The sequence below is a fragment of the Alnus glutinosa genome, chromosome 14 (genome assembly GCF_958979055.1).
Source record: "Alnus glutinosa chromosome 14, dhAlnGlut1.1, whole genome shotgun sequence".
Classification (NCBI taxonomy): Eukaryota; Viridiplantae; Streptophyta; class Magnoliopsida; order Fagales; family Betulaceae; genus Alnus; species Alnus glutinosa.
The window spans coordinates 6,093,285-6,107,941 of NC_084899.1; the positions used below are offsets into that span (position 1 = coordinate 6,093,285).

Here is a 14,657-nt window from a genome sequence, read left to right on the forward strand (position 1 = left end):
AGCTTTATTAAAGCACACTAGGTCTCGGAATCCCAATCCCCCCTGAGAGCACTAGTAGCAGTTACCCTATATTGGTTCCATTTCCTATATTTAAGGATTTCATGAAAAATATCAAAAAACCTCCCACAGCAGATGCCCTATATTTAGATGAGGGGGTTGAGAATGAATAGTGATTCTCAATGTATACATGTCTACTATTCCTTCCCTATGTATTATTTTAATATAAAAGAACTATAATTAATTGATATAGGGAAGAGAGAAAAAGTAGGAAAGAGAGAAAAAGAATAAAATAAGAGTAAAAAAATAATATTTAATTGATATAGGGAAAGGTAAGAGAATCTATTATGGGGTATTTTTTATAGGGAAGTAAAAAATAGTTTTGTTCCCTAAATATAGGGAAAATAGTTGGGAATCTGCTGCTAGTACTCTGAGCATTTGAGAATCTCATTCTAGCCCACCTCATCCATAGAATCTTTGATACTTGCTCTTGGTGCCCCCACTAGAATTTAAGCATCATGGAATTTATATCCCTACACAGTGAGTACATAGGCAGCTTAAAAACATTCATAATATACTTAGAAATGGCTTAAATCACTGCTTTTAATAGAATTAATTTCCTTCCTTGCTTGTGAGAGAAATTTTACCTTCCAAATATTCAGCCTATTCCAGATTTTGTCCTTAATACTTTTAACAATTTTGGCTCTAAATTTACCAATAAAAGCCTGTTAATCCCAAATACTCCTCATAGCTTTGAGTCTTCAACTCTAGTTATAGCAAGAATTTGTTCCTTTGCCTCCTGACTAGCGTTTTTGCTGATTTTTTTTATTATCATTTGTTCTTCTTTTAAATTTCTGACCTAATGCTTCTTCACATAGAGACTTCTAAACAAATTTTGTAACCTGCACCGTTCAAGCCAATTTGCTTTACAAAAAAGTTAACTGTCATCACCAAATAACAAATGGTTTAACCTGGTCCCTTTCTTGATTATAGGAAATCCAGTTAATGCTCCATTATATTCTGCCCAATGAAAAAGAGAGCTAAGGGCCTCCGCACATAGAATAAAAAGGTAGGGAGATAATGGATCCCTTTCTCTGATACCTCTGGTCGGTGAAATATGCACACTTTTGGTTGACCATTTATAATTACATAGAATGAGTTGTATCCATCTATCATCAAAACCAAGATTCCTCATGAGTGCCTCTAGAAAATCCCACTCAATCTTGTCATAAGCTTTACTCATATATATATAATAAATAAAGTGAATAATTTTTTTTTATGTGGCTCTGACAATTGCCTTACAAAGATATATAACAAAATTTTCATGAAAAACAAAAATGTTATAGACCTCAATACAATGCCTTTTTTTATTTTATTTTTTAGGAGTTCATATTGGTATATATGTACGTTGAGATATTTTCGTGTAAAAAATTGTGGAATTAATTAAAAGATTCAATAGATTTTGAAGCACACATTCTCTATTAAAAAAAGTTTTTAGTTGTGAGGCTATAAAAAGATCAAGGAGCATGAGACTAAAAAAAATATGTGAACTGAGAAATACCTTTTGGGAGCCAAAACAGAGATGTTGAAAATTTTTATTTATGAGATTTTTTTGACAATTTGAGATGAAAAAGTTTTTAGCTCAAGGATGAAAAAATTGTAGCCTATCTCGATGAAAGATGAGAATCCTATTTAAAAGGAGAACAATGGTGAATATCAAATTAGTATTCCTAATGTATGATAGAAGATGAATGGTGTCTTTATTTAAAAGCACCATTATTTATTTATATTTTGCTAACGTATATATTCAGTAAGCATTGCTATTGTGTCAAAGAAAAATAATTTAAGACCGATCGAATACATAGGTATTGCTGCTATATAATTGTAGTATGATGTTATTGAGTTCTAATAGAAACTGATCAGGCAATGAAGAGAAAAAAAAATAGTTGGTGGTAGATTATAATATTTAGGAGATTGAATTTCTTTTTCTTTTTATTTTATTTTAACTCTCAATGAAATATTTAGCTGATCATATGAATAGGATGTCAGAAAGGAATACCTTAAACGTATTTCATGTATATGAGTCTAGGAAGTAGGACCAGAATCCCTTAAGATTGGAGATTTCGAAAAATTCTGTCTACCCCTTGTAATTAGCCAGGGGATATGAGGGGACGATGGGGCCTTCTCTTGCTAAGGTATGGGGCTGACTGCTCGAGCAAATTGTTGAAGTAGTAGGATCCCTACTCCAACAAAGAGCCCTCTCACACATGGGGTTGCAATTCTCCTATTCCTTCCTCAGACAGAGGATGACAATGAATCCCATCCCTGGAAAGTATGCCATTCCTATGAAAATTTTAACTAATTAACTTCGTAATGTACTCATGAAATTGGAACAAGGCACAAGGCTGAAACATGTCATTTAAAATCCTATGTCAAAACTTCAATTTTTATTTGGGAGTAAAAATATTTTTATTTCCCCTCCGTACAATTATAGTTCTAATATGATTTTTTTTTTTTTTTTTTTTTTTGTTTAATTTAGTCACACAATCCTTTCATTGGCGTAGAAAATCAGCAGTTATAATATCAAGAATACAATGTAAACCTTCTTCCATATGAATTTCTTCATCCATAAGAGAAAGCACTTTCTTGGCTAGTCTATGAGCTACTCCATTCGCCTCAATTTTAACATGGTTGTTTCATTAAATGAAAGCTAGTTTGATGTAGAGCATATCTTAGGAGGCATAATAATCATTTTTTGTTGATATATTATCTTGACCTTTGTTTCTATTAAAATAAGTTGTTGGTGTATTTTAATAAAATTAAATACTAGCAAGAATGGACGGGAAAAAGTGCAGGTCTAGTTTGGTTACTAGGTTGGTTGATATCTCAGCCCGTGAATGATTTGAATTGAGAGGCTAGGTAGAAAAGCTTGAGCAATTGATTGACCTATTGACTATGAAATATTAGAGCATACATGCTGCATGCATTCGACCTTTCAAACAGCTGTTTTTTTTTCTTCAAATTAAAAATAAAAAATAAAAAAAATCACACCTTAAAATTACTCTACATTTGATTTTTGCTTATCCTTCATATTAAGAAAATGTTATAGTGATCTTTCATATACGAAAGATCATTGTAAACTACATATCTATTATTTTATTAATTTCTCTCTTCAAGTATTCATTCTTTTAACCTAGCTAAAAGAAAGAATAAGAAAATAAAATAAAATTGAGTCATTCTTCAAAATAAGGAATGAGACGTAGAGTATTTTTTAAAAGTGGATCAATTAAGTAAGATATTGGTACTATCTATCTTCTATAAACTATTACTTATCCCAAAAGTTTGATCTATATAATAAGAATAAATGAATTTAATTATTTAATTTATATTCTGAGCTTTTGGAATAAGTAATAATTTAACATGATATCAAAGTATAGGTACTGAGTTCGAACCCTATATCTATCATTCAGACATTCACCTCTCATTTCAATTAAATATTTAATGTGTTAGACCATATATTTTAACACATCTTTTATATATAATGGGATGATAAATTAGACCTTGTATCACTTATGATCATAATAAAGCATGCATATTATATTTTTGTGAATCATTATTTTATTAATTAATCTATAAACCGGCTGATCATGATCTCCAAGACTCCAACACTAAGAATATGTTTTTCTTCTTTGAAGCATAAAATTTTTCGAAATCTATTTCTTATGAATTCACCCCTTTTTTTAACCCTTTTCCGTTATCAATTAAAAAAAGTAATTGCAAGTTGTGTCATCCGCAAACCAAATAATTTTATTTCATACTTTTTTTTCCTTTTCTTTTTGGAAGTGCATGGTTCATATTGAATCACAAATTTTCACCCAATCTCCATCAACACATCAAACTTTGAAAGATATATATATATATATATATATATATATATATATATATATATATATATATATATATATATGAGAGAGAGGAGAGAAAATTATATATTTTTCCATCCAAATATGATTTTCTTAGAATTTTTTGTTAACGCACTAATAGCATAATTAATGATGGATTAGTGGGGAGTGGGGAGGAATTCAATAATCTTTATTCTTTTATACGTAGGTACTAATTACTAAAGTACTCATGATAGAGAGTAGCTAGAATTAATCCACTTATATATTCAAAAGTAAAAATAAAATAAAAGAATTAATCAAATCCCCACTTTGAGCAAAAAAAAAAGAAAAAAGCATTTTAATCTATCTTGTATAGATATATATGGCATTTTGGACACTAGGCACGCTTAATCATGAGATAGAAAAACATGTCTCCGAGGGCCAATCGACAAATATTAATGGACATAGATTCTTCACAAACTCTCAATTAAGAAACACAGAAGGCCGGCCATGTGAAAAGCATTAAGCACTGCATGCTTAATGAAAAGCGTGTCTTAAGAACCAATGAACATAAATTCTTAGAAATTTTCAATTAAGAAAATGCAGACAGCCATGTGAAAAAAGCATTTAGCCCTAAAGCTAGGCCATAATGGTGATTGAAGTTCTTAATAATTAACCCATAATTTAGGATATGTTGGTATATATATAGCATCTAGCCGACCATGAAACACAGCAAGGAACTGAAAAAGGTTGAAAGGATCTTAAGATTAACTTCCAAGTCATGAAATTCTAGCCGACCATGAGAAACACATTATTGTGATACAATAAAGCAATGCGAAATAATTTGCTCACTGGCCCAGTTGTACCTAAGCTTATGGTGTAACGATCACGGCAATTATTTGTTCGAATTGTTAGCAATTTATGCAAGTAATATGAAAATTTTCGTTTAGAAACCACCTGCTCGGGCATGTGATTGGCAACTTAAAATTTATTTGGGTAAGTGGTAGGGTGCACAAGTGGTTGTGATTAATGGTTATTGTCTTTAACCATCAATCGCACCCTCCTTAATTAGGCGGTTATCATATTTTTATAACCGCAACCGCTCCACCTTAAACAGTTAGCAGTTATTGAAACTAATTATAACCGCGTCGTATAACCGTTTTTTAAAAATGAGCATTTTGGATCTATTTTGGTGTTTTTAACCTTTTTTTAGCCTCTTTTTAGGGCCTATTTTATATGATTTTTGTCTTTTTTTTAAAAATAATTAGAATGCTTTAAAATGCAGCTAAGCTCAAAAATATTATTATCTTATCAATAAGATCAATTTTATTAAACTCAAACTGAAAACCCATGATACCAAACGCACCAAAACGTTGTCGTTTTGTATATTATTATTATTATTATATATTTATATTAAGTGTCTCCGTCTACCCCTAAAACAGCTAATTAATCGTTCCGTCGTAGGCGGTTAGCAATTTTTTTCAACTGCCTATAAAAGTGATTATGCAGTTAGCGGTTATTAATTAGACGGTTAATAACCATTTGCTTGTACACTCCTAATAACTGGGTTCTACATGAAATCTCTCATATTATGTACGTGTCTAAATTGTTAATTGCTGTGCATCCCAATCAAAGCTTATGATGTTCAAAATAGTATTATTTTCGAGATGGGTACGGTCTACGCTACTAGATCTCCTAGAAAAATAATACTACAGAAGGGATGGGGACAAACCATTTAATTTGGTCGATCACGTATTCATTTTCTAATTGTATTCACGTTAGAACGTACATTAAAGTGTATGAAGAATCTCTCAAATGTCAACGTAAAACAATTAACGGATATATACAAGAATCAATGAAGACAAACTTTAGCGTTATGTATATATATTATCTACTTTTTTCATACAAATAGGCTCCAAAACGCTTACATTTTGGTATTTGGTAGAGCTTTTAAGCTGTAGGTAACAAAATCAAGACGAGAGCTGCGGCCGCTTAAGCCCCTCTTTTGTCTTTCCATTTTGTTTTTGTTCTTTCTTTTCTTTGATATTCTACACGTGTCATTCCAAAGATACGTTTGGTATTGCGATCTTGTAGACAAAAAATACTATTTTAAATCAAGTCGCAGAAAATGAACCGTTTGAGAATTGCGTTTTTAAAAAATTGTAATATTTGAAAACGCAGAAAACTATTTTTTCAAATCGTAGGCAATAGGGTGCTTTTTTGAAAATACGGAATTTTAAAGGCAAACCTGCGATTTTAAAGGTCAAACTGCGATTTCGCCAAACGCTTAACTGCGTTTTTAAAAATCACTTTTTCAAATCGCACTTTTTCAAATCGCAAACCCAAACGAACCCTAAGTGTAAAACTATATAATAGAATATATTAAAAGAGAGAGAGAGAGAGAGAGATGAAGACTGTTAACACTACACCAAGAAATAAAATAGGTGAAAACCTAACTAACATCTACACATGGAAAGTTGGAAAAACCAACCATTTTATACATTTCTTGTATATTAATTATTAAATAAATTCACTAAAATGACGTTGTTTTGGTGTTTAATATCAATGTGATGACGTCGTATTGAATTAGGTATATATAGGTTATGTTTACATTGGTTTGGTTGGCTGTGTTGCTTTCTCGTGTACCACTTGGGCAAAAAGAAAAAAGTAATGTAAAATCAATATATTTTCAAAAGGTGAAGGCTTAAAAAAAATTAAAACAAGCGTAAAACACTAAAAATCGGACTAAATTATTTTTAAAATCGTTTAAAATAGACCCTAACAGAGACCCAAATAAAGCCTAAAAGACACATTACTTAATATGTCGATAGCAGATAATAATCGCAATAACTACACTAATGCAATTAATAAAAAATTATACGAATGCAGATATTTAAAAGTGATATATTTATTTTTATGGATACTGATAATACAAATAATCGCGTCCGCATTTTCATCAATATGTATACCCCTAATTCTGAGTGTAGAAATATATAATAGAATATATTAACAGAAAAAGAAAGAAAGCGAAATGAGAAAAGGAGACATGAAAACCGCTAGGGCTACACCAAGGAATAAAATAGCTGAAAACCTAAGTAAAATCTACACATGGGAAGTTGGGATTCTTGGGAACCAGCCATGAGTAACTTCAACCACCTAGTCTAAATTAATGATACTTTGTGTCTTTAACTTTTGTTGCTAAAGATCAAAAATGATTGAAGAGTATCTAGCTTGACATTGGCACTGGAATCATTAAAGCCAATGATTCATTATTAAGACCACTGTTGAGTTCCAAAGGGACCAACAAATTGACAAAGATGGGCAAGTGATGTCTTCATGAATTGTCTTAGTTTTGCATGTGACGAGTTGTGGTCACATATTTTATCTTGGACCACCCACGTTCTTGACCTCCATGAATTCTGCATGCAGCCGACACCAACTGGGCCCATTGATCGATGTTGAAACATGAAGTGGGCTTTTAAGCAACCCCCACTTGTTCTGCACAAGTAAAGATTGAGACATATAAATGAGAATGTAAGAAATTACATAAGTGTCCCTTATATCATATTTAATTTGAAATAACGTTTACATCTTTTAATTACTGTAACGGTAATTATAATAAATGTATTCAATATGATTTAAACAGTTTTTTATATTCCACATTATGGTTCATGAAAATAACGGTTTTTATATTAATTATTATGATTTAATTCCTTGATGGGAGGAATAAAATCAACTAACCATTAAAGATGAAGGTTCCTAGCCTACCTATATATAAAAAGCCATGTATATCCATCTATTGGCACCTGTAGGCATAGGTCAGAAGATCTTCGGTATAAATTTTATTTTGCATAATTTCTGTTTATCAATAAGGCTTCTTCATATGTTTGAGCAAAAATAGCTGGAGGTATTTATATTTAATTCCGCTGCTTATTTTATTTAATATTAAGCTTACATGTGGTATCAGAGCCTGCCTTTATGCCAATTTGCTCAACATTCAGTTTTGATCAAATTTTCGTTAGTTTAATCGAATATATTTTCTGTAAATAGTTTATATCTGTTTATTGTTCCGGTTTGTGTAGTGTTTTCACATTTGTGCCTTTATGATTTGTAATAACTGCAAATCATAAGTTTTTGAAACTGTAAAAGTTTTACTGTGAAAATCACGAGTTCTTTCACAAAATCACGGATCTGCCAAGAGACCTATGAACGAACACTACTGACCAATCCAGCATTAAGTTTTGGTTAATCCTACGTTGGTTGAATCGAGTAGATTTTATTTTGTGAATACAGTTTGACTCTGTTTTATTGTTTATGAAGTTTTCACATCCATTTATTGTTATGGTTCACGTACTGTTTTGCATCTGTGCCAATTTGTACACTGCATCAAAAATTTCCAGCATTGCAAAACTCATCTTTGTTGTGCCATAATCACCAGATAATGAAGGATCCAGCTGTGATTTAATCACTGCATAAAGAAGGATCTAGAATCATGAAAGAAGCTGCCGTGAAATGCATTTTGAACGCCAAACCCATTGTGAAACCCATTCGTGGCGAAAACCCGCATAAAGCTGAGCAGGTGCTTTGCATGCAGAAGACACCGGTACATCATGGCCGACGTCGTTCCATATGGAAGCGGCCGTTGGAAGCGGCCTTTCCCATCACTGGAATTGGCGGCCCTTACGCAGCCTATTTCCTGGGCAAACGGCGACCCCTCTGGGTCGCCATTGCTGCAAAGCAGCGGCCCATCGTGGCCGCTGCATAAGGCGGCAGCAACCATGGGGATAAGCCTGGGCGGTTAGTGTTCATGGTAAAAAAAAAAAACTAAGGAAGAAGACGGCGCAGGGATTCAAAGTGTTTCCGGGTCAATTTTCGGGTTTTCGAGTAAGGCTTCGACCCATAAAGAAATACGGGTCGGTATTGGGTATGGGTTTAAGCCCATTAGCCCAACCAGTTGCTAAGTGGGCTAACCTAAACCAGTGGTATTTAAAAATAAAAATAGAAAACAATGCATGTTTTGGGCCATTAAGTGGGCTGGCCCACTTTGGGTAGCTCTATACAGAGACCCATAAAGCCGACCCGAATCAGTTTGCATTAAAAGAACAGACCCGATCCAATTAAGTGGGCTGATCATATTGGGTCAGCCCAATACAGTGACCCATTTGGATTTTGTGAAAATAAAGAAAAATTAGGCTTAGGTAGGGTTTGAACTTAGGACCTTTGAGTCCATTAAGCTACAAGATTCATACCATTGAGTTAAGCATGGTTTTATGTTTTCACATTAAGGTTTTATTCCCTTTATTATTTACAGTGTTATGTATTAATATTATTGTTTCTTTAATACATGAATTGAAGAATATATTTTAATTGTTGAATTTTTGTTTAAAAATAAATTGTTTGATGCTTAGACCTAAGAATAATTAACAATACCATACATGCTGGCGTGTTTACAGTAATATCCAAGAATGCAATGTTTAGAAAAGTTCTGGGTAAGGAAAGTCTTGGGATTTAAGTGTGTCCATTGTGACCCCCTTCACTTTCCTGAGAACTCACCTGGTTGCACCTTGAAAAATGTTGTTTACCCCATTTAGGTATTGGTTTGTTATATTCTTGGGGTCATTTGTGTGCATCTATAAAGTTGATTAGATGTTAATGAAGTCGCAATTATTATGATAATTTTAGGAGAGCCAAAGCATTTCAATTTTTAAATAATAATTGTATCAGGATTACACACATGTAATTATTATAATATTTTGGGAGAGCCACAGCATCCCATTTTTTATTGATAATTACATCAGGATTACACGTATGAACATCATAAAGAATTTTATTAGATGTTCATAAATTGCAGCGTAATTGTTATGATTTTGGGAGAGCCACAGCATTTTAATTTTATAATAATTACATAAAAGTCGTACACATTTGAATTTCATATAGAAAAATTAATATCATGTTGTAATTAATTCATAAAATTAATTGCTTATCCTCACAATGACGTTTTTATTTTTATGACTTAATTAGAATAAGATAACAAATTTAACATTAAAAGTAAAGTTTCTCTTAGGCCCACAGGTACGGAGAATTTTATTTATTAAAGTTTAAATTTATTAGTCTTATTAATAAAGGGTAAAATTTCATGTGTGATGCAACCTTTGCCCACAGGTAGGTTGAAATTTACTATTTACTATTAAATTGACATTGGCTAATTTAAAATAAAGTTACTTCATAGCATTAAAGTATTCTTTTGTTTATTTTTGGTTATTGCAGTTATTTCTATCACTCTACTTTTAGTAGTTGCATGTTCCAATACTTTATGCTAGTAATTTTTTTGACTGGAAAAATATTTTTATGGTCTCAAAAGTTTTTCTAATCCCATTATGGGAATGAAGGATATGATGGGTTAGCTTAATGGATCCGGCTACTATGCTGTGCTTAAAAGTACCGCATATCTGCGGTACTTTTAAGCACCGGCTGAGATTCAGCCTTCTTCTTTTTAATGTTTTTTCTTTTTCTTATTTTTTTCTCTCTCTCTTGGCTTTGTGGGAAAGTACAGCCGTTCCTCCTTTTTAGTTTTTTTGTCTTTTTTGCTTTTAACTCCGTGAAGGATCCGTTAAACACTTAAACAGAAGCTGCTGATTTGGGGTTTTTTTTTTTTTTTTTTTTTTTCTCTCTCTCTCATTCACAATGACGCGGGAAACGAAAACTAAAATAATCAAAAATTGCCAAACAAAGGCACGTCTCTTTGCTGCCGCGGGAAACCAAAACTGAAAGGTCTCAATTTTACACCGCATCTCTCGCTCTCGTTTGCTTGCTTTCAAGATTTCCATTTTTTTTGTCTAAATAATCAAGATTTCCATTCACAACGACACGGGAAACCAAAACTGAGGAAAATCTAAATAATCAAGGTGAACACAAGTAAAAATGGCGTCGACTTTGCACATGTTTCCAGATAAAGAGGCCATCCAAGACTCCCATGACAGGTTAGTTTGTGTTTTGTGTATTGTTTTTATCGGTTTAGAAGTTTTTATTGTTTATGAAAGCAAAAAAAAAAAAATCCTTTTTGAAATGATGTTCCGTGAAAGAAATAATTTTTGTTATAAAAGAGATGTATTTTTGTGTGAACGAACAAAAAAACTGTTCTGTAATGCCCAATCATATAATTATTTTTTATAGAATCTACTTGTTGGGATATATTTCCCTTTTAAAGAAAAGAAAAAATGTGTTGAAATATTCTATCAAAATTGACATAGCATCTTTTAAGTCTTCTAGCATATTCTAACAAGATTTCAAGATTGTTACACATTTATATTTATCTTTTGAATAGTTATATGGAGGAGACGAACAAGAACAATGAAAATGTAGTTACTGATTATACGCCAAAGCTTGACATGGAGTTTGGTTCTGAACAAGAGGCATACGACTTTTATAATGAGTATGGACGAAATTATGGGTTTAGTATTCGTAAAGATTGGTGTAATAAAAGAAAGGTAGATGGCGTGGTCACTTCAAGACAATTTGTATGTTGTAAAGAGGGATTTCGAGACGAATGGGAGAGAGATGGTCAAAAAACACGTGAACGAGCTGAAACAAGGACAGGTTGTCAAGCACATATGAAGATTCGACTTGATAAAAAGAAGGAGAAATATTGTATACAGAGCCTTGAGCTCAGTCATAATCATGTTCTTCATGTTTCACCATGTGCTCACATGATGCCATCACAACGAAGGATTTCACATGCACAAGCATTGGAAATTGATTTGGCTTATGATAGTGGTATAAAATTGAAAGATTCGTATGAGTTTATGGGTAGGCAAGCTGGTGGAAAAGATGTTCTTGGTTACACCAAGCAAGATCATAAAAATTACCTTCACAGCAAGCGACAACGAGAGCTGAAATATGGTGAGTCAGGGTGTTTACTTAGATACTTTGAAAAGAAAAAGCGAGAGAATTTTTCTTTTTATTATTCATTACAGTTGGATGCTGCAGAACAAATAACAAATATTTTTTGGGCAGATGCACAAATGATTGTTGATTATAAGTTATTTGGTGATGTAGTTTCTTTTGATACGACATACAGAACTAATAAGGAATATCGACCACTTGCAATGTTTGTTGGGTTTAATCATCATAGACATGTTGTGATATTTGGGGCAGCACTTTTATACGATGAAACTATAGAGTCCTTTGAGTGGTTGTTTGAAACTTTTTTTGAGGCAATGTCAGGAAAGAAGCCAAATACAATCTTTACTGATCAAGATCCAGCAATGGCAAAAGCTATCTCAGTGGTGATGCCTAATACTTACCATCGATTGTGTACGTGGCATTTAATGCAAAATGCTTTGAAACATATTGGTCATTTATTAAGAGGTGAGAATGGGTTTAGAAGTGAGCTTAATGCATGTTTTAAAGTTTGGGAAGAGGAAGATGAGTTCCTTAGTGCTTGGGATGCTATACTTCATAAGTACAATGTATGTGATAATTCTTGGCTACAACGTTTATTTGAAGTGAAAGAGAAATGGGCTAAAGCATATGTCAAGATGTCTTTTTCTGCAGGAATGACTTCGACACAATTGAGTGAAAGTTTGAATGCTGACTTGAAGGATTATTTACAGTCAGATTATGATATTGTAAAGTTCTTCACACATTTTGATAGATTACTTAATGATAAGCGTTACAAGGAATTGTTGGCGGAGTATAATTTAAGACAAAAGTTACCAAAGATTAAGATGTTATCACCTATGTTGGTACAAGCGGCAAAGATTTATACTTCTCAACCATTTTTGAAGTTTCAAAAGCAATATGAAGAGTTCCAAGGAGCTTATGTCAAGGAGTGTATTGAAAGAAACTCATCTCATGAATATATAGTGTCATTTTATGATAAGCCTCAATATCGTAGAGTCATTTGGAATTCTTTGGAACACAGTGTTTCATGTAGTTGCAGAAAGTTTGAGAGATGTGGAATTTTGTGTGGCCATGCTTTAAAAATTCTTGATGTTATGAATATCAAGGTACTTCCAAAGAAGTACATCCTTAAGAGATGGACAAAAGATGCAAGAAATGAGATTGTGCAAGACTTCAACGGACAAGAAATAATAATAGATACCAATTTAGAATTCACAACTCGATATAAGTCCTTGTGCCCCTTGTATGTCAAACTTATCAGTCGAGCAGCTGAATGTGAAGAAGCATACAAGATAGCATTGGAAAACTATACTGAGTTGAACAAAAAGATTGAAGATGTCATGAGAAGGAAATCCGATCTTTGCCAAGTTGATAATTCTCAAGAAAATCCATTAAATGAAGATGTCATAAGTGCTAAAGGCCTAAAAAAGAAGCAAGGTTGTAAGGGAAAGCATCGGATCAAAAGTTCTATTGAAGTGGCTATAAAGAAGAAGAAAAGTATCAACAATCATCACCCGCAAGCAAATCAGCATTTACAAGTAGTTACCTCATAGCTTTATATTTTGTTTTCACATTTATACATGTTATTTATTTAATGTGAGCTTCATTTACTAATCCATGTGTAACTAAAATAGGGTCAATGTACGACTTCATTGATGCATGGAGCTGACAGTTTTAATCCTTTGTCATTATGTCATTCAGATCAGGTACCAATACTTCACCTTTTTCTTTTTCTTGTTTTATTGTTTTTGTTTCACTTTATTTTATTTTAAGAAATTATATATAGTTATTGATCAATAATATATGGCATAGGATTTATACATACCTCATGCTGCAACTAATGCCCCTTGTAGTCTTTATCCTTCATCAATACATCAGGTACTATTCTAATAAAATTTTATTTAAGGCACGTAGAATGCTAGTGCTAATCACTATTGTAATGCTTCTTTCATTTGGAAAATTGCAGGATACCGAGAGTAATTCATGTCTCCCTACAAGTTTGAACATTCATGATACGACTCTATGGAATTTCTTTCCTAACCATTAGTTGGTGTTGCTAAGTTTCTTTTTATCTGAAAAATTTGTTGGATTGTCCAAAATAAATTCTTGTCCCTTTTGCACTAGCTTTTGTTATTTGAATGTTCAAAACTTGGAATAGATTGCAACATGAGCTTTTTGTTTTATGTAATTACAAGATTTGGTTAGTGTTAACTAGTTCCAATTCTATCAAGTAGAACTACAACCGTTATTGCTCTATACCACTGAGTTTTATCCATCTTTTCTGTAGACAGTTCAAATCCAGCACAACTAAGAGTGTTGCAGTAAAATCATCATTGTTCTTAAAAAAAAAAAAAAACAGTAAAATCATCATTGTACAATTTGTGCCATAAAAAAGCAACGTTGATAACACTCAAATAAAAAAATCTCATTAATTCAACAGAATTTTTACAATGAAGTAAAATGCAACTGCACATTTACAAAAGATGCAGCTAGTCAAGCATACTCATAGTTGTACATTTCATATACACTTATTCTGATGGGGTACAAACATTCTCAGAGTTGCTGCATTATCAATTTAACATAACAACTGCAAATTAGTAATGCCTAGAGTAAACGGCCTTGTCTCTTCTAGTAGCTGTCCATAATCTGGCTTTTGTAGCTCTATTAGTGCAAGTTTCAGTTGGATACTTCTCATCTTTATGGCTAAAGAAATACCATTCCTTCTGCTCTTCAGATTCTATTTTGTACAATTCTACACCTCCAAAATTAGCAAAAAGGTAAATAAAAAAAATGTTGATTGCCCAACCAAACAAAGATAAAGCAACTAACAACAATAGGAGTGAACTTTGTTTTGCAGTATATCCAAATACATAGGCA

The 14,657-nt window shown here is 32.5% G+C and overlaps 1 protein-coding gene across 1 annotated transcript; it reads left to right on the forward strand.

The window, feature by feature from the left end:
* The first annotated feature begins 10,799 nt into the window (after positions 1–10,799).
* On the forward strand, positions 10,800–13,333 carry LOC133856679 (protein FAR1-RELATED SEQUENCE 5-like). Its single transcript, XM_062291736.1, has 2 exons — positions 10,800–10,858; positions 11,203–13,333. The coding sequence occupies exons 1-2, from the start codon at positions 10,800–10,802 to the stop codon at positions 13,331–13,333; spliced, it is 2,190 nt and encodes a 729-aa protein (XP_062147720.1).
* The last annotated feature ends 1,324 nt before the right edge of the window (positions 13,334–14,657 follow it).